This window comes from Fusarium solani, assembly GCF_023522795.1.
Source record: "Fusarium solani strain SB1 chromosome Unknown bctg00000005, whole genome shotgun sequence".
In the NCBI taxonomy this organism is placed as follows: domain Eukaryota; kingdom Fungi; phylum Ascomycota; class Sordariomycetes; order Hypocreales; family Nectriaceae; genus Fusarium; species Fusarium solani.
Window position 1 is genome coordinate 2978452 of NW_027072153.1, and position 19961 is coordinate 2998412.

Sequence of the window (19961 nt, forward strand, 5' to 3'; positions counted from 1 at the left end):
CGTATCCAGGATATTACAGCATATGCTCGATGCATTACGTCGACGGGTCACGGTATTACCAAGGCACAGCAAACATTAGAACTCTGTGCTCCGGTTCTCCATGTGCGTTCATGCTCCCCGTGTGTTCCGACTCGCTGGGCCGCATCGCGCGTTGCATCGCGTCGTGACGTATCGCAGCAATGCACTGAGCTCGCAAGGAGGCGCCTGGATGAGCTGGTCGCTGTTCAATCTCGATTGGTCACGATTCGATGCGTGCGGAGGGAGGAGGATCAGCAAGGCAGGATTCTCACCCTTGCCCTCCGAGGCTTCTGGTACAATTCCTGGATCTACAGTCGAGATGACAAGCAAGGATCATGGGACTGCCCGCTCTCTCGCTTGATGCTCCGTAATCATCTTGTTAACAACTCAACCTTGACAATAGCATCGGCCGCCTGGGACTCGGGCGAGTTCTTGCGCCCTCTCCACTTACTATGAGGCTCGCAAAGAAACACCAAGTTTCCAGAGTCACATCCCGGCAATATTACGCAAAGCAAAGCGAGAGTGACGTCCAGCTGGCAAGCTGACGTGCAAGGGGAAAAGGCTAATGCTCAACAACACGCAGGACTCTCAGCGCCGCCCAAACGCGCATCAAGGCTCCGTCTCAGCGCCTTAGCGCTCTCGATCGCGACCACTCACGCGGGGAATCAGAGGGCATCTCATCTCGTTTCCTCCGCAGCTGGTGGAAGTTTAAAAAAGCAAAAACAAGAATTGAAGCGCGAAAGATCGGCAATGAGAGCGTTGCCTTCTGGAAACTTTTGGCGGACTCATTTTCCGACCTGCAGGAAACCTGAGCTTGCTGCTCCCCCACTTTTGATGGAGACCTCGTGGCCCCCTGTCGGCTGGCTGTTGAGTGAGCCTTGGGAGGACATCAGCCTCGATGGAGCAAACATACGGACGCAGTAAGAAGGTATGACAACCGGGCGGAATACTGGCTAGCTGACTTGCACGTGGGATGGAGATGATGTTTGTCAGCTCCGGTATGATACAAGGCCGGCGGATCTGGAGCATCCTATGGATATATGAGAATGCATCGTCTTTACTTGGCGCTGTCCGTTGATGCAGTGGCTTCGCCTGGTCATGATATCATCAATCGAAATAGCCGGCTAGATTGGCTAATCGTAACGGCACAGCATGGGGATTCCCATTCCAGACCTGCGAGACATGCGTGAGGCACCAAGACAAACAGACGGCACTTGATATATCGGAGCATGTGAGTATCGGAGCAAACAAACTGGCTGCATAACTCGGGCATCTCTGTATGCGGCCTAGGGTCAATGGATGATGGACGTGCATGCTCATCTCCGCAGCCCAGCAAGGATGCCATGAGTTATGCTGACTCCGACTCGCCGGGTCACGATGACATCGCGGCCCAAGGCTAGAATCTCATGCGCCCCATCCCATCTCCATATTCATTAGCCGTCGCCCTGGAAAGCGGCGTTTTGTTTGTTTAAATGCCAACAAAACATTATAGAACGCGTCGAGATGGCCAGAGGCGCGCATCGACTTACACGGACCGAGGCACCAACAAGCGCGACAGACCATCCAACGACCATCCCCACGGTTTAAACCTCATTTGATGCTAGCATCACCTCAACATGAAGCGAATTTCCTTGGTTGCAGAAACGGTCCGGCTCCCGTGTGCTGGCGGAGCGGCAGATCGGTGTGAAAAGCTTGAGCAGAAAAGGCTGGCCGAGGTGATGCTAGCGGGTTGGCGCCCAATATGCCGGGCTCGGACATGCCCTTTCATCAGCTTCATCTCGACGGGAAGCGATTCGCTCGTCGACTACCGTTTCAGCCAAAATCTGCCTGCCATCTCGACCTTGGTCATCAGTCTAGACTTGCAAGCGTTGGATCTGGTAATTTGCCCCGGTCTTTTGATGAGAGGACCGACAGTCGGAGCAGTCGAGGCATCACCATTGCAAGCCTCGAAAAAAAGACATGATTGCCGAGCTGGCCTTGGGTCATGTTCCGACGAGGCAGACTGCGCCCCAGTTTCGCATCTGAACATGCATCGTGAGATTTGCAAGCGCTACTGTGCCCTTCGGCATCGATCGTTTGTGCCTTGAAGCAGCCAAGACTAACCGGTGAGCTGATGCAAGGCACAGACAACCTTGCGAAAGCGTGCTCGGGAATCACCAATGGACATGAGCTGAGCCACGGGAGATTGAGACAATGATCCAAACCCCGCAGGACCTTTGCACTTTCTTTTCTTTTCTTGCCTCTTTTTTATCTCCTCTGTTCTCACCTGAACCTCTCAGGAACTCGGAATTGCTTGTCGCCTAGCCAGCGAGGAACGCGGAATCAAGCACATGCCCAGCACAGCCATTTGGACCGCGCCTCGAACATGCAGTTGAGAGGCGCTGAGAAGCACGCATCAGTTCAGGTGTTTGCATCGCCTCGTCAACCGAACAACGAACTGCATTGAACATGTCGAACACGAGGGAAACAATTGAGTTGCTAATCTAGCAATGGTCAATGGCCTGAATGCTGAAGCTGAAGCTGAGTAAGTTGGGATCTCATCTGCGCCCTCGGCGCCATCGCACCTACCCGGAAGCTGAAGATGACGATGCCCGTTCACGTTTCCTCCACGTGATCGGCAAAGTCCTTGCAGTTCAGCTCCCAGCTGAGCCCCCTCTCATCACCACGCATCTATGACGCCAACCTTGGCCCGTCCCGTGCCATCCTCGTCCACAGCCATCTTGGCCTCCGGCTGTTTGTCGGATAGGCTGTTCAGGAGTCATCCAACCGCATCGGCTTCTCCAGCCCAGCACAACCCGGAGAAACTTGAGCCGAGTCATCCGTCCATCACATCCCTCCCGTCTCAGACGGGGGTCCGAGCTCCTAGAGCTCTCGTCTCATGGAGGTGAGATGTTACAGAGAGCTCTTCTGTTCCCTTCGCCCTTGTCCTCGGCCACGAAAGTGCAGCTAACCGACACCACGTCTTCTTCACTGACAAGATGAATGGCGGTGCAACCAACGACATGCACGGCTTACCATGGGGAAATTCGGCTGCTCTACGGGGTACCTAACATGGACCATGACGACCCTCGACAGGGCATGACGGAGCTCCAGTGTCAGAGGGCAAGCTGAAAGGGCGTCATTTTTCAGTGGATGAGAACAACGGACTTGTCCCTGCGAGACAATTCCCCTCGAGTGCGAATGTAAAAGTCCTACGTCACCCGCCGTCGCCCGCAGAGGATGACCAAGCAGTCTGTTTGCTTGGTGACGGATTCCGAGTGGGCATTTCCAGCCACCTGGAACCCCAGGTCAGAGGTCTGCGTCCCCAGGCTCTCTGCTCTGTCCCTCTCCCTCGACACCGGGCCCCCGCCCTTCCCCTCTCACAAGGTCCTCGTCTCGCCCATGCCATGTCATGCTGGCGAGGTCGCGAGGTACAATAAATGATGCGGCGAGAGCGGGAGAGGCGAAAGCAAGAGGCCACCTTGATGCTTTCCGGGGTACGAGCTGCTCTGCGCCAGACAGACTAGCTCGGTCGGTAGCTCTGATTGGGCGCCGGCTTAATCTGGTCCATTGCGCGTCTCGAGTCGTTGGTCGCCCTGATCGACCTGGCCTGGCTGTTTGCAGGCAGTCAGTCAGTGTGTAAGCTTGCCTGAGCTTGCCCGCCAGCCCAGCCTACCCACCCAATCCATCCTTGGATGACGGGCTCGTGGGCCGGTACCTCTGGTTGTCGCGATGTTGTTCGCATTCCCATGTATTCCTACCTGAGTCCTGTTAGTGATATCCCCCCCAGTGATCCTGGAGTGTATCCAGTGATGGGATGACTGTGACAGCCGCAATTGGCTGGACTCGAAGCTCCCTCACTTGAGCTCTTGTCTGTCGCCCTCCTCCTCTCGCCCACGCGCGCACGCAGTCTGCTCTCCCACCCTCTCTGCCGTTCCCACTCCCCCTGACTCTCCCTCTCTCTCCTCTCTTCTGTTCTGGTCCTGTCTAGCTTGCCTATCTCGTGCTGTAACCTTTAAAACCCTCTCGTTCCCCTCGAGAGAAGCTTTTTATACTCCTGAACTTGTCAATCGCAACTCGTTAGTTCTATTACATCACTCCCATATCCACAACCATGTCCCGCAAGAGAAAGCAAGACGAAGAGGAGGAGGAGCTCGTCTCCCTGCCTGAAGACGATGATGGCGAGGAGGAAGAGGAGTATGTTCCATTCTCTACTCTCTGCATCTTATCCCAAGTTGTTTTGTTGCGTTTTTGCTTCCTCCTTTGACTTTTGGGGCGAGGTTTCAATTGCCCAATCGCGCATTCCCCTCGCGCTGCGCTATTCGTTGCGCCGCTCCCATGTATGCGCGTCGCGCAGTTGTCGCATGTAATGTGATGGGATGCGATCATGGTCATGGTCGATCCCGCCTGCATGCGCAGCTTGAGGTGCCGTGGTCGCGATAGCTCGGCATCCCCATTTCTTGCGTCGCCTTGCTTCTTTTTGTGGTGTCGCGATCAGACTGATCCCACCGTTTGCTTGATGGTGTTGTCTGTCCAGCTGATGACGTCGCGCTGACCTTGGTCCGAATCAGGTACATCTCGACCGGAGATGAAGAGGAACAGAGCGAAGAGGACGAGGATGCCGAGGAGGAGGAAGAGGATGATGAAGAGGGCGACGAGGCTGAAGATAAGGGTGAGTTTGCTTCGAAGTTGGTCGAGCTGAGCCAGCCCGGTCTATCCACTCCTTCCATCCATCATCACTATCAAGGGCAGTCGCCCTATCGCGAGTAGGATCAAGCTGATTCTTTCGACACAGTCGAGCCACCCGTAAAGAAGCGCAAGACGGCCGAAGCTTCGGGCGAAGAGGTCCCCAACGGTGACGCCGCCCAGGAAGAGGAGGAGGAGGAGGAGCCAGAAGAAGAAGAGGAAGACGCTGAAGCAGAGGGCGAGGAGGACGCTGAGGCTGATGAGGACGCGGCCGACGTCCCTGCTCCGGCCAAGGAGACCATCAAGGCCCCCGAGGCACCTGCTGCGACCGAGACTTCAGAGCCCAAGGCTGTCACGGCTGGTGGCGAGTGATGTCTCCTGTTGGGTCGTTTTTATATAGCAACTCGTTCCTTCTCTTTGACGCATCTTGGATCGTACTCGTCGGTCATGTACACTCGGACAGGTGCTTGGACAGCGTTGAGTTACCGAAAGGGGTCGCTCTTGATATCATGTTGTCGTCACTTGCGTGGTCGGGTATGGATATTGGTATAGGTATAGGGTGGGCATGTTGGTCTTGGATATCGTGTTGAGATATATGTTGTTGAAGATTCCAGGAAGAGTTTCATCCAGAGCAATACATCCATCTGGGTGCCAGGCCCCCTTTATACCGCAAGCATCGTCCATCACCCAAAAATCAGCAACTTTGCCAGGTCATGAAAAACAACGCAAGTCATCAAACGCACAGAGAGATCCGTGTCCCGATCAGATCTACCCGCGCGCACAGAAGAGCCCACTTACCGATCGCCCGAAACCACGTTTTGCCTAGACTGACGCAGGTTCATGTTTAACATAATCATCAAAATGAGTGATGTATATATGTATCCCCCCTTGCCCCCGGGGTTGGGGGAGGGTAGATAGAAGGAAAAGGAAAAAAAGCCGCAGGCGACATGTTCGTGACATGTCCCGTTCACCCCCTGCCCTGAACTTACCCTTGAGGGCCATGATAAATCATCATTGGCTGAGAGGGGGCGTGAAGAAACTCCGCAACGGGTAGGGCTGAAGACGTTGGGGAGATGGGAATATGGGGGAACTGGTGAAGGTCATGATGTTTTGGTCTTGTACGTACTTTGCAGAGTTGGAGGGTGGAGAGAGATGCAAGTGTCCCGGGAGAATGGTATAGAGCGAGGGTGACCCTTCGGCAGGTGGTCGGCAGTAGAGGTTTGGACATGGTTCTGGGTGTCCTGTAGGGAAACGTGGCAATGGCATGAGGTTTGGAGAGTATGGCACAGTTTCTTGTATGCACATGGGCGATTTACACCGTTGACTCATACCTCAGGTTAGTCTGTCTACCTACTTGCCGCGCCGCTGGACAAAGAGACGACACCAAGAAGCCCATCCATTCTTCCCATCGTATTTCCCAGCTGTTGACCGAACGGACGGAGGCCAATGTCCGCCAACTCGATTACCCCGGATTCGAAAACGGTGAGATCATCAAGTCACAAATGGTCCGATGCAAACACCATGGGGAGAGGAAGGGATCCCGAGCCAAGTCCGCAGTCTTTGGTTTGGGAGATGTAACTCCGGGGCATGGGCCAACGCCTAGAGAAACAATTACCCTCGGATACAGGCAAAGATCACATCAAGGAAATCTGAAGATTCGCGGGCGGGCGGATCGAGAGGTGTCCAACGATGGTAGGACGAGTATCCTACGATGATGCTACGATTTGTCTTGGGGCAGGAGATGGGGGGTGATGGTAACCCTAGGTATTCTTCCCCTACTTCGGTCAGAGTAAAAAAAGGTCTTTTCAGTTCGAAACTCTTCCAAGACAATCTCTGGTGCGCCAAGTCTTTCAAGCCCCAGAGATTTCCTATTACCATTACCCAAGAACCGGAGAACCAACAGGCGGAACCGGACATGGATAGCTTCAAACCGACATCCTAGTGGGGAGACCTCATGTGATCCAGCCAGCATCAAAAAAACCACAGGGCGGACATGGAAATCTTACATAGTTCCCACGCTCGCCATCGCCGATCCCCACGTCGGCAGTGAAAAAGGGCATCCATCACACACATCCCATCCCCACGAGGTAGCAAAAGGGCACGTTCCAAGGCAAACGAGATTGAGGTTAGTCAAAGGGGACCCATCCCTGGAGGAGCCGTTTCTGGGCTTGGGCTGGGGAAAAAGGCCGGGGATAAACTCAGACCACCCACACTTTTCCGCCCCCTCCCTTAACCCTCTCCCCTAGACCGGTCGTGTTTTTTCATTTGTCGGCTGTCAGATGCGGTCTTGTTTAGACAACAAGCCTTGGGGTAAGGGTTGATGGGAGGGGGGAATAATGGGTATGGGCAGTTCAAGATGCCGAAGCTGCAGAGTCGGATGAGACTACAAGAACATCCAACGAATTGCTCCTCCATAAGCACATCACGAGGCCTGCACACACAGGACCCCGAGAGGACCGCAGGCCGAGAGCGAGTTTGCACACCTCATGAGTTGCTCTTACGTGGCTATTAGGTGTCCCGGGCCCGGATTTACTAAGAGAATGCCCAATCCTTGCCGCCCGCCAAGACTTTATTCCTTGGCCCTCTCTCTCTGCTTGTGCTTCTTGTGCTTCTCGCGGAGGCGGGCGACGCCCTTGTGTAACTTGCTGCGATTTGTATTGGCCCGTTTGGCCTCTCTCTTTTTGACTCTTACGGTATGTCCGTAGAGAAACTCTGTCCACACCCCAGGCTTAAGCGAAGCAACCGGCCGATGGCAGTTGTGATGCATCACATTGGACAGGACAGGTCCTGAAGCGGAGAGTGGTCTCTTTTTCCGGCTACGCCTCGGCTACGGCTTGATGGATGGATGCCTCTCCTCTGATGATGGTCCTGTCGTGTTGCTCTGCTGCACTCCGAGGAGCGGCCTGCCTATGGGGGGTGTGAAGGAGGACCAACCCCAGTCCTGTCCTCTAGGAGAGGAGACCGTTCCGTCATGACCCCTTGTTTGCGCTCGTCTCTTTTCACATTCACACATTGGCACACCCCTTCCCCATTCGGTTTTGTGCTTGACTCGGTTTATGTGAAGGAGCCTGGTGTAAAAAAGAGAGAAAATATGGCTTGGCGCTCCGTCCCCCGTGGTTGGGTTTTTGGGGCTTGGGCCTATTCGACACGACGGGCTGTTGTGTATAAAAGGGGACCTGTCCAGCCCCGGGGGTCCTACATTTACAAACAGGAACCTGGCCCTTTCTTTGTTGCCTCTCTCTCTTTTTTGTCCTGTACAAGTCGCTTCCTCGATTTTACACAGAAAACAAAAACAGACGATAAAAACAAGAGCGCAGAATTCCAAGTTCCGTGATGGCTTGCGGCTTGTCAACAGTATCAGACATCCGAGCAGCCTCGAGACTACAAGTCTGCCGCCTACTTAACTGCCTATAACAAGAACCCCCCCTTCTTTTTAAACAAACAAGACACATACTACGACACCAGATAAATCAGCAAAGTCATACTGACGCACAAACACACACGACGACATACGTTTCACGCCCCATACGTGATGACGGGGTTCAAGGACAACCTCGTATTACTTTTGGTATTTGCGGATAACCGTTAAAACGGGTTCTACTCTATTACAATGATGAGCTCGACATATCTCGACGCCGCGGAGGGGGAGCGCGGAGGAGCACACTTCGGCGGCAGCTTATCTGACAACTGGATGAGCAGCATGGATGCCGCTGCCATGCCCTTCTCCGGTCTGGATGCTTCATACGAGGCTTCACCTGTAAGTTGTCTTCTCACCTCGACAGCGAGGATGCACCAGCTGACATGTACACTCAGCAGACATCTCTTCAGTCCCCAGAGACGCCCAGTCTCGACAACACCGTCTTCCCCTCCCCCATGGCTGACTTTGCCTACCTTGACCGGCCGTTTGGGGACTTTTCCTCGAGCGGCTACGCCATCCCGCCCGCCACCCCGGGCCAGTTCCCCGTCCGCTCGTCTCACCGTACCTCTACCTCGCTCTCCGACGGCTACGACCTGACCGGCGGCTCCTCAGCCAGCCCGTCCCTCGGCACCGTCTGGCCTGCCCACGTGTCCCCCGCGGCGACCTTCCTGCCCACCCCGCCCATGGCCGACGAGCTGTCTGCCGTCGAGTCAGGGGCCGAGGACGACAATCCGGACCGCGACGAGGACGAGGAGGAAGAGGAAGAGGAAGAGGAGGAGCCGGCGCCCAAGAAGCGTAAGCGAGGCGCCGACAAGACAAAGGGAGCCAAGCGGCCTCACACGCAGCTTCGCACTGCGTCTCGAGCTCCTAAGAAGCGAGGAGCCGCAGCCACCAAGCCGCGGCATCCGTCCGAGACTGTTGAAGAGGTCAAGGCTCGGGCAGCTCACAACCAGGTAGAGCAGCAGTACCGCAAGCGTCTCAACACGCACTTTGAGCGGCTACTCGCCGTACTGCCCCCACCCGGCCGCGAGGGCGGCGTCGCGAGCGATCGCAGGGTCAGCAAGGCCGAGGTGCTCGACCTTGCTCGCGAGAGGATCCGCGCGCTGGAAAGGCAGACGGCTAGGCTGGAGAGGGAGCGGAGAGAGCTCCGAGGGAGGATTGGGGGTCTGGAGGGGAGAATGGGTGGTAGATGTTTAGTTTAGAGGTTTCACGTAAAAAAAGGGTACAGGAATACAGAGTAAAGGGGGATGGGATGGAACAAAAAGGGGATAAGGACAAGGGGCGTATTGGGAGGCAACAAGTGAATGAAAACTGCAAACAAACCAAAAAAGACAAAAAAAACAGTAACTGAAGGAAAGGATGTAGTTAATCTCAAGGAAGGGTGGGCGTACGCTTGGACTTGGGAGAAATGCGGTTGTTAGATCGTACAAGGAGTCATGGAATATGGGGTAATAACAAGGGTGGCTTTTTGTTGTGGGGGAAAAAAATCCATGTTTCTCTTCTTGCTCCGCTTGAATGGTTGTCTGTGTATGGGTCTTCCTTTTTTCATTTGTCAGTTTACAGTAGGAATCTCAACTCTTTTGCCACTATTCAGGGTTGGCTTTGACTCTTTTGTCTCGTATGTGATGATTGGGTGGCGAGCTTGTTAAAGAGGGGGACATTGTGATTAGTAGGGTTTGTATGCCTTGTGGTATATGGGGTCTTTGTTGTGAAGCTTGTCTGTTGGACTTGACTTGGATGAATGAGTTGTTCACAATGGTATATGGCACCTATGTGACCTCGAGATGTGACACGACCGTGGGATGAATATACATGCTGGTGAAGTGCGTGTACTCGGCGTGTGTAGGCCTGCCTGGATTGCTAGATGCCTAGAGGATAAAAGGTAGATTGGCCAACAGGCAGTCGGTAGAGGTACTGAATAGCGGCATCATGGAGAGTAGATGGGATGAAAGGGTGAATTATCGAGGAAGTTTGGGTATATAATCTGAGTTTTTGGATCTTGTTCATAGTTCGAATCCGTCAACAACTTTGCAGCTGAGACCGAGAGCCTGCCACTACTTCAGTGTTCGTCTGAATAGAGACAACACCAACTTCATACCACACCGACGACTGACTCCATCACCAACCATGGCTCCCCTTCAGCCTGACACGCAAGCCTTCCCTGTATCCCCCCGTGATGGCCCTCAACATGCTAATTTACCCTAGCCGCACCTTCACCCTCAACACCGGCGACGAGATCCCCGCCGTCGGCCTTGGAACCTGGCGCTCCAACCCCCAGCAAGTCTCAACCGCCGTCGAGACAGCCCTCCGAGCGGGCTACCGCCACATCGACACGGCCCTCGCCTACGGCAACGAGCGAGAAGTCGGCATCGGGATCCGTGCCTCTGGCGTCCCCCGCGAGGACATCTGGGTGACGTCCAAGCTGCGCAACAACTGGCACAAGCATGTCCGCGAGGGCTTGGAGACGAGCCTGAACAATCTTGGACTTGATCATGTCGACTTGTACTTGATTCACTGGCCTTGCTCGAGAGATGCGGATGATCCTGCCAACTTGTACCGGGATTGGGATTTTGTTGATACTTGGGCTGAGATGCAGAAGTTGTTGGATGGGGGAAAGGTTCGCAACATTGGTGTGTCCAACTTTGGCATTAGACACCTCGAGGAGCTGCTGAACAGTCCTTCTACCACGGTAGGTATCTTTGGCCAAGGCGTCGAGAGTTCGTAGCTGACAATACAGGTCGTTCCCGCTGTCAACCAGATCGAGCTGCATCCATGCAACCCCTCCCCCAAGCTCGTCGCCTACAACACCTCCAAGGGCATCCACACCGAAGGATACTCTTGCCTGGGTTCAGCCCACTTGGGTTTGTCCCGCAACAAGATCCTTGTCGACATCGCCAATGCAAAGGGCAAGACGCCACAGCAGGTGCTGCTGCAGTGGGGACTGCAAAAGGGCTGGAGCGTCGTTCCCAAGAGCGTCACGCCTTCGCGGATCGAGTCCAACCTGGATCTGGATGGGTGGGAGCTGACGGACGAAGAGATGGAGATGTTGGATGGGATCGAGACCCGGTTCAAGGTTGTCAGGGATGGGTTCTTGCCCAAGAGAGTCTTCTTTGGAGATGATGAGTAAAGGTTGATGAAGGTGTGTACTGACAGGACTTACATGACATGGGTATTGGATAGAGATATGAGAATGTAATAAAAAGACCCCAAAATGGCACGCTGATCCGAAGAGTGACCAATGAGACAACAAGAAACTGCTGCTCAACCCGACTCTATAGTTTGGCCTTTCGACTCTCCTCCTCCTCTTCCTTCAGGACGGCGGCGACACTCTGCCTCAGCTCCTCGGCTAGCTGAGCCGCCTCATCGTCATCCAGCTCCTCCCGCTTCCCCCTTCCAAACATGGTGAAGCTCTCACTGAACCTGCCGCTGGCGCGAATTTCCGGTCTGGGGATGACGTGGAAGTGCATGTGAGGAACGACCTGGGCGGCAGCAGCGCCGTTGTTCTGCACCACGTTCCAGTCCTCGACACCTGTGGCGCGAGCTGTAGCCTTGGATAAGACGCGTAGATAGCGACCCAGCTCGGCGGACTCGGAGTCGGTCACGTCGGTGAGCTTGGGGCGATGAGGCCTTGGGCAGAGGAGGAGGTGACCGCGGCTGAGAGGTAGGATGTCGAGGAAGGCGATGAGTGTCGGGGTGGAGAGCACGATGAAAGATGCAGGGGAGACGAGCTCGGGGTCTATGGATGGTGATGATTGGGGAGGAGGGTTGAGAGGATCATAGGGCTTGAAGATGGTGCAGATTGTGCAGAAGGGGCAGCAAGCTGTTGGAGGAGTAGATGGATCGAACATGGTAGGATTGTGAGCTGCGAGTTGTACAGGTATTAAGTAACGAGATATGAGATTAAGTGTCCGGAGAAGCGCGAGGTTGAAATAAAAGACAACAGGTCCAAGTCACGATGAGTAGAGGAAATAAAAGGTTCAAGATCATGAGTGTGGAGAGAAACCGAGGTACTCCCCCCGAGATTTGGGATCTGGGAGCTTGCGCCGACAGGGGTTTAGTGGAGTTTGGCAGCGTGGGGTGCTTGAACTGTTTCTCTTGCTAACCAGAGCCGTCTTAGTGGTTCATTGGTTGGGGAACGGTCGAGATAGGAAAGTGAGCGCGAGGTTTTATTGTTTGGAGAGAAAGAAGAATATTGGAGATGTAGGAATGGGTGTTTATCTGGTAAATGATGGATTTTTCTCACGTTGTTATTCTTGCCTCAGTTGCGCAATTACACCAGGAAGGGGAGCCGAGTCACCCCACGGGACGAGCTGTCACAAGGACGTCTGCTATTGTGGACGGGAAGCAATGGTGACTCAGGTGCTCAATTATGATGAACTGAGCCAAGAGATGGAATGAATTGACTGATGTAATGGTCATTTGAAAAGGAGCTCAATGATACTTTGGAATTGATGCGGCTTGGATTCACGTGTGGCGAGTCGCTGAATAATGCCAAGAGACGGCTTGACAATGAATTGTCGACTGAGGACAAGTAAAAACCTGATTGTATCATGAGAACGAATTAATACTGCAGCTATGAGCCGGGCATGTTCTCTTGCAATGAATGCCGGCACAGCTCATGAATGGTTGCCTTGTCGCATCCATCCTTGACCCCAAGCTCCCTCCCGTGCTGATCAAGCGGTACGTCCCTCCCCCCAAATTCTTTTCTCCTCACCGCCCAAATTCTGCCGTACAAATTCCTTCACCGTCCTCCATGACCAAGCAACTCTTTGCGCATTTCTTTTCCCACCCCCCACCACGAGACTTCTATCGCATAATCGCCATCAAACCAAACAAACACATTTTCCAACATGCCTCGCGAAGAGTACCAGGTTCCTACCTCTGGCTCCGCCCAGCGCGGAGGCACCCGCGAGACGCACGAGACCCGCTCCGTCATGACATATCTCTGTGGTGACTGCGGCGGCAGCGTCACTCTCGGCAAGGACGCCCTCGTCGCGTGCCCGCACTGCGCTGGCCGTGTTCTCTACAAGGAGCGCACCAAGCGGTAAGTTTCACTGCTGCCCTTTGTTTTGTCGACGCTGTTACTGACTGACTGCCTTTAGAATGGTCCAGTTTGAGGCTCGATGAGCAGACGGCGTGTCGAAAGAAACAAAGAATGAAAGAAGGGTGTTGTGGCATTTTGACTTTGGAGATGGGAGTTTAGGGGTCTGGGACTTTTGGTTGAACGAAGTCGATAGACAAATACGACACATTTTTTTGCAACAAGACAACTGCATCTCGATTATTCCATCTTTGTGCTTCAAAGTTGCCTCTGGTATCTAACTTTGCTAGGAAACCCCCCAGATCGTCCGTTCGTCAATCCATTTTTTGTGTTAAAAGAAATCCTTATCCCAACCCCCTAAACGCCGCCTATGTATGCTGCCTGCTTCTACTTCATTACCTCTGTGTGTGGAGGTACTTTGCGAAACTTGCGTCCGCCATGATGGAGTCTTCGTTGTCGCCCATGGCGGCTTGGTATCGCTCCTGGAGGCTCTGCTTCTTGACCTCGTCGTCCGAGTCTGTGTCGTCATCGTCGCTCGGGACGTCCACGTCGTCGTCGTCGTCCTTCTTGGGTGCGGGTTGTCCGCCAACTGTCATTCCCTGCATCATCTTGTCCAGCTCCTTCTCTCGGGCTGCCTTCTTTTGCTCGTCGCGCTCTGCCCTTCTCCTCTCCAGCTCAGGGAGATAGTCGCGCAGAAACTCTTGCTTCTTCTCCTCGACCGCCTCGAAGAATTCGTCCACTCCGGTACCCAGTCGCGAACTCACCCCAACCACACTCAAGTGTGCGTAAAACTCCTCCAGCATCAGGCTCATCGAGTTGAGCAGGCTGCCCATGTATCCGCTTCCTCCGTGACCACCGCCCTCCACTCCGCCGAGCGTATCCGACTCCTCGTCTCGTCGCAGCGCCTCCTGGAAGGCCTCAAAGTCGGTCATCCACTCCTTGGCGAACTCGGCGTCCTTGACATCAGTCTTGTTGAAGACGAGAATCATGGGCAGCTTGGTCTTGTAGAGAATGGAGCAGGCGTAGAGCATGTTGGACATGAATGTCGAAGTGGAAGCAGTTCGCGGGGTATCGATAACGTAGGCGATGACGGTAGGGAAAGACGACGCAAGAGACTCGAGAAGAATGGTTCCAGAGGCCGACCAGACAAACACCTCGATCTGACCGGGTGTGTCGACCAAAATCCTGTCAATGGGCTTGCGCTCGGGCTTCTCGGGATCGGGCTGGGCGCGCTTCTCGAGCAGGTTGACAATCTGGTCAACCTTTGTGGCAAAGAGGTTCAGCGACGTCAGGATTCCGCCGTTGGGGCCGAGATTGTACTGCTTCATGACCTCCTCGTAGTTGACCGAGTCGCGGATGTCGATGTTGGACTCGAAGGGCACGGAGAGGACGGCGGGATCGAGGTTGATGACATAGGGAGGGGTCTCCTTCTGGTGGAGGTGGGCATTGATGCGGCGCATAAAGGTTGTCTTTCCAGATCCTGAGTAGCATGTTAGATGTGAAGAGCCAAAGGCATCTGGTGAGGATCTAGCTTGCCTGCCATTCCGACACAGACAATGGCGACGGGCGGCGACGACGCCGCGGGAGCGTCAGCTGTGGAAGAGGAAGCCATCGCGTCGTGTATGTCGCTTGACTGAAATAGGACAGGAGATCGGACAAGCTGTAGGTCAGGTTTGCCAATAAATCAACGGTCGGGGGATTGTGTATGGAAAAGATAAAAGTGACGAAATGGGGACCAAAAATTTGGGCGTGGTTGAAGGCTGCTATGGTGGATGCCCCGCGCGGGGTCATCCGCTGCGAGTTAGCGGTCGATAGCCACTTCCAGAGGTTGGGTGCTGAGTCAGCGCATTTGCTCAACTCGACTTCAAGATGGAGAGACGCAATTTTCATGATACAATAAGAGGTTGGGTGGTTTCCTCCTTGTCATCAGATAAGCGTTGTAACTAAATCATCGGTGGCTTAAATAACGGTGGGTTTCATATTCTAGGTTCAAGTGTCATTATTCTCACCGAATACATCCGTGGGTCCATGAACAGCATCATCTCAGCCAATTTCACTATCCAGAAACAAAGATGCAATAGTCTAGTAAATCCTCCGCCTCCTACGAAGACTTGCAAAAAAATCTTCCAACCTCCAATCCGGAATATATCCCGGCTTCCCTGACAGTCCTATCGGCCGTGGCTTACTCCTCGGCCATCTCTCGAAACAGAAGCTCACACCCGCTGCCTCCATCATTGGCCCCATGGTCTCGTTCCCAAAGGGCCGTAATGCAGCGACGCTGATGCTCTTGAGGTTGGGAAACCGCTCTGGATGACGCTGCTTGAGATTGGCTAGACCCATCAGTCCTGCTTCGATGGAGGCGGTGTGTCGTTGAGGGCCGGGACAGACGAGGCAGAACGTCTCGATGGCTTCGGGGAGAATATTTGCCAGTAGCGTCGACTTTTCTTCGCTATTCTCATTGCCTTGCCATCCGAATATCATGTTGGAGCTTAGCAGGACATGACGTAGTGCCGAGAAGTGCCGGATGTTGACCTGTTCGCTGCCCCCAGCGCCGTAGTAACCAATGCGCATATCCAGGTGTAGAGTTTGCAGAGTTTCAATGTGCCCCGTTTCCAGATGCTCGATGATGTCTTTGGGCTGAGGTTTGGCGTGTTCATTGACGTTTTGGTCGATCGTCTCGTCTGGTCCTAGCGTCTCGTACACGAAAGTGTGTAGACTGCCCGTGCAGCAAGACATTAACGTGTCGAGGTAGTCCTTGTTGATATCAACGTAAGAGACACGGAGTATCTTGAGAGCGGGCATCTTGGGGCAACCGTAAAACTGCTGGCAGTGGTGGATGTTGAGCTCTTCAAGGCCAGTTGCCAACATTGGGACCATGCGGCGAGGAATTTCGGTATCGAGGACCTTGAGGGGTAGGTTTGATACACCCAAGGCTTTAAAGGCTGGGTTAGGGAAACCGAGTTGAGGCCAATGGGTGCCATCTTCAAGTAGACTGAGGTGCTGGAGATTTGGGAGGAGGGCTATGAGCATCGCCACCATTTCGGCTGCCAGCACTCGGTGTCCTTGGTCTTTCTGGCTTGACTCCAAGGCTTCCCTAAGACGTCTCCGATTCTTGCTGTTAGGGTTCAAAAATGCTGAGAGAAAGTCCTCACAAGGAAACACTAATCTGAGCTGGTCCTCGGTCCAGCGTGGTTTCCAGACGGCGGCCAGGTCAACGCCGAGGGCCGCAGCGGATCTCTTAAGAGCCATGCGCGCTTCACCAATAGCAGGAGCCCTCATAAGACGAGGAGGCCTTTTGGTGTCTTTTGGCTTGTCGAAAGGTTCTAGGAGTAGCGGGTGGATGGAGACTCTTTGGACGCGGGCTGCGAGATCACGGCGCCGACTCATGGTCCTCATGAAGGCAGTCAACCGCCGGTCCCAGCTGTATCTCTTCGACTTCCAAGAGTCTCCATATCCTAGGATAAACTCGTGATATAGAATCTCTTGGGCAACGACGTAGAGTCCTCGACAGGTTAAGCTGAGCGCAAAGAGGGCGTGTCGATCCAGTGAGTACCAAGATGGAGCATCTGGGTCTTGGGACCCTTGTTGTTGCACTCGTCGATACTCATGTTGTTGCAATGTGCCAAAGGTCAAAGGCCGATCACTATCCCCGCTGCAGTGAACGCAAAAGCATTTGCAAATCTCAAGCAGCGTCTCCGTCCCAAGGCTCGCGAGTGTTGCCATTGCGTGGGTCGTGATGATGCTGACGAGAGATTCCACCATAGACAAATACGCTTACAGGGGAGTGAGATGGCCAAGGCTGGACTCGGTTACTACAAAGAGAAACATTCACATCAGCTGGATCGCCGCCGGGAACAGGGGTATCGTTGAACTGAAACTTTTGAACCCTGCCTCGAGGTTTCTTAAAAACAATTACCTATCGCTGCCCCTGCGAAACTTGCGACTAATACATCCATCCTACAAATATCTATCCATTCCCATGCCTACAATCCGCTCTTGCTCATGAGTTCTACAAAACCCTTCCCTCAAACCGAAGCCTCGACCTAACCGTCGGTTCCGCTGCTTCGGAACGTCGCGCACAGCGCAGCGTAGTGGTGTGTCAGGTCCAGCACATTCTGGGGCAGGCTGGTTGCCTGGATGATGCTTCGGACCTTGACTGCTCCCTCGTCCTCGATCAAGGTTCGTATCGTGTGTAGCAGCTCAGGGCTGAACTCGCTGTACCACCGGTACTGCCATGTCACGAGTCGGATGACGGATGCAACCGTCTCCCTCGTGCTCTTGGTCTTCTCAAAGACCCGTAGGATACCCGATAGAGCCTTGGGGCTGAATCGGATCGACAAGCAAGCCCGGTAGGCCTCGACGGCCTCGTCAACGTGCTGGAGACGCTCAGCAAGGGAACCCAGAATCTCCCACTCCTCTGCCGACTTCTTGTACTGCATCTGCTGAGCGCGGTACTGGGCCATCTGGGTACGCCAGATTGTGTAGACACGCAGGTCTTCGTAGAGGACCATGAAAAGACTGTCCAGCCAGCGCTCACAGAGTCGCTTGGTGTTTAGCTTGGACAGATGGTCGTCATTCTTGGCCGCCTGTGTCAATTATTAGTCTGGTTGGAGAAGGAATCTCGTCAAGTACTCACATCGCTGTCTGCCTTGGCCTCGCCAGGGTCAATAGTGTTGGAAGGCTTCTCAATGCCATTCTCTTCGCCGTTGGTGGCCGGGGCGTTGGCTCCCTCAGTGCCAGCTTCAGCACTGACCTCGGCAGACTTCTTTGGGGTTTCGCTCTCCGACTCCTCGCCTCCGTTGGTGGTTTGATCAGGTGTGCCACGCAGACCATCCATACTAGGAGTGCGTTTTGATGTAGCAGGCTGAGTAGCTTCTTGCTTCTCCGTGCGGTACTCATCCTCCATCACAAACACGTTGCTGCGAATCTTCAACAGCTGATCCCAGCCAATCTTGGCCGTCATCTCGGTCAAGATGTCGTACGCCTGCTTAAAGGTGCCTCGGTACGACGCCGCTCGCAGGTTGAGTAGGCTGGGATCGACTTGCTCCGAGTATCTGGACTCGGGCTCGCTGTCAATCTCGTCGAGTCGTGTCTCGGGGAGGGTTGGTAGATGGACCTCCTTTGGCTCTGGCATCAAAGGAGTGTCCTTGTCTTGGTAGGTAAACATGGGGCACGAGTTGAGGATGGTGAGAGCATTGTCCCAGTCCTCCATGGCCACGTAAACCTGAGCGAGTCTCGCCCAAGTGCTAAACTCGGTCGGAGCAGCAACCGTTGCCCGATCTGCACAGCCTAGAGCCATCTTCAACCTCTCTTCCCTGAGCTCAGGGGTGGGAGCGCTGTTGGCCTTGTGCATGAGGAATTCGGCCTGAGTGTCAAGCATGACATAGTCCATTGGGGTTTCTTGCAGGGACTGGTGAAGAGTCCTGACACCCGAAACCTCCTCATGTCCCATGAACATGACCTTTGCCAGCAAAGACGAGACCTCGACACTCTGGGTTCGCAGCTTCTCAAAGAGGTTGATGCCTGAAGCGTATCGGCCGGTCGTTTCGAGGTACTTGAGGAGACCTGTGGTCAAATGGTTGGAAACATTGGTAGGCACCTGAACCACCGAGTCCGAGCCCAATTGCCATCCTAAAGAGTCAGCTTGAGTTATGCGTCTGGCGACCAAGGAACATACCCCTAAAGAAGAGCTGTTCGGCAGCATGAAGGAAACGGTGTTCGGTCTCGGTGTTGGTCACAGGGTTGAATCTTCGTACACCCATAATCTTTCGAATCGTGTCGCCACTGCCATCATCGGCGTATGAGTATGCTCGCAGGACGCTGCACAGGTACGTCTCCAACCACAGGTCTTCTGAGGCCTTCCTCTTCTCGCCTCGTTCGTCGACGCAATAGCTTTCCACGGTTCCAGGGATGGAAACATGCACGCGCATGTCTAGACGGGAAAAGGCATTGTAGCAGCTAGAAGGGTTAGTACTTGGCTACGGAAGCTTGAGAAGCCATGCGACATACCAGAACAAGCCCTCAACAATCTTGTTGGTCGCATTAGGTCCTGACTCTTTGTAGGTCAGGGTGTTGATGTACGCGGCAAGACTGGCCGAGGAGGACGCATCGACACCGGTGACATGGTGATAGACACCGGTCTTGGAGAGTCAGCATTTGGGTTCCCATGCGCCGCCTTGTATTCATACCTGTTTCGCTGGGTTCCGGACGGCATGCTTCAGCAGGTGGACGAGATCAGGAGGACCAAGCTCTCGAAGACCGGCAAGCGATTCGGTTCGGGCATCAATCGACTCGTGGAGAATCTCCTCGGTGATTCTATATCGGCGTAAGCTATCGCATTGCAAGTAGAGTATCGAATGGTGGGTGCGCTCACTCTGGCACAGCTGGCGCAACCATGGCGGCGACCTCGTTGGAATCGCTGGCAGGGCAGGCAACGGCTAGTGGAGAAGTCGATTCGCCCGAAGCTCCTGAGTGCTGATAGATACGAGACTGTCGTGAGATGTCGGTCACAACTCGGTCGAAAGGTTGGTGGAGCTGGAGTGAGATGTTGAAGCCGACCGTTGCTGTGCCCCTAAGATCTGGCTTGATAGCTGGAGCTACAAGGATGGGCCACGTCTAGGAACGTGCAGCCTTATGCCTGCGCCACATCCCACGTGCTCATCACCAGCTCTTGATCTGGCGCTTGTGGCTTGGCGAGGCTGAGTGGGACCGCGTCTAGAACGCGGTACGGAGCTCGAGTTAATGACTGCCAAGAAAGATGAGCTGTGTTTAAACTCACAACTTTCAATGCCGGGTTTGACCAGAATCATTTCTTAGCAG

The 19961-nt window shown here is 54.2% G+C and overlaps 7 protein-coding genes across 7 annotated transcripts; 4 read left to right on the forward strand and 3 right to left on the reverse strand.

Annotated features, from left to right (window-relative positions):
* Positions 1-4111: 4111 nt before the first annotated feature.
* Positions 4112-5055, forward strand: MRS44_009394 (uncharacterized protein; the record flags this gene model as incomplete). The annotated part of the gene is made up of 3 exons (XM_046267898.2): positions 4112-4194; positions 4569-4669; positions 4793-5055. 3 exons carry the CDS (start codon positions 4112-4114, stop codon positions 5053-5055), a joined length of 447 nt encoding a protein of 148 aa, XP_046125386.2.
* A 3238-nt stretch (positions 5056-8293) lies between these two features.
* MRS44_009395 (uncharacterized protein) lies at positions 8294-9303 on the forward strand (the record flags this gene model as incomplete). The annotated part of the gene is made up of 2 exons (XM_046267896.2): positions 8294-8440; positions 8500-9303. The coding sequence occupies 2 exons, from the start codon at positions 8294-8296 to the stop codon at positions 9301-9303; spliced, it is 951 nt and encodes a 316-aa protein (XP_046125385.1).
* Positions 9304-10289: 986 nt separating this feature from the next.
* Positions 10290-11228, forward strand: MRS44_009396 (uncharacterized protein; the record flags this gene model as incomplete). Its single annotated transcript, XM_046281680.2, has 2 exons — positions 10290-10790; positions 10839-11228. 2 exons carry the CDS (start codon positions 10290-10292, stop codon positions 11226-11228), a joined length of 891 nt encoding a protein of 296 aa, XP_046125384.2.
* A 145-nt stretch (positions 11229-11373) lies between these two features.
* On the reverse strand, positions 11374-11949 carry MRS44_009397 (uncharacterized protein; the record flags this gene model as incomplete). The annotated part of the gene is made up of 1 exon (XM_046267897.2): positions 11374-11949. One exon carries the CDS (start codon positions 11947-11949, stop codon positions 11374-11376), a length of 576 nt encoding a protein of 191 aa, XP_046125383.1.
* A 1002-nt stretch (positions 11950-12951) lies between these two features.
* MRS44_009398 (uncharacterized protein) lies at positions 12952-13228 on the forward strand (the record flags this gene model as incomplete). The annotated part of the gene is made up of 2 exons (XM_046277751.2): positions 12952-13145; positions 13204-13228. The coding sequence occupies 2 exons, from the start codon at positions 12952-12954 to the stop codon at positions 13226-13228; spliced, it is 219 nt and encodes a 72-aa protein (XP_046125382.1).
* A 309-nt stretch (positions 13229-13537) lies between these two features.
* MRS44_009399 (uncharacterized protein) lies at positions 13538-16865 on the reverse strand (the record flags this gene model as incomplete). Its single annotated transcript, XM_065621278.1, has 2 exons — positions 13538-14622; positions 15329-16865. 2 exons carry the CDS (start codon positions 16863-16865, stop codon positions 13538-13540), a joined length of 2622 nt encoding a protein of 873 aa, XP_065477350.1.
* A 320-nt stretch (positions 16866-17185) lies between these two features.
* MRS44_009400 (uncharacterized protein) lies at positions 17186-19951 on the reverse strand (the record flags this gene model as incomplete). The annotated part of the gene is made up of 7 exons (XM_046277748.2): positions 17186-17728; positions 17779-18773; positions 18820-19100; positions 19152-19282; positions 19331-19457; positions 19516-19738; positions 19921-19951. 7 exons carry the CDS (start codon positions 19949-19951, stop codon positions 17186-17188), a joined length of 2331 nt encoding a protein of 776 aa, XP_046125379.2.
* Positions 19952-19961: the final 10 nt, after the last annotated feature.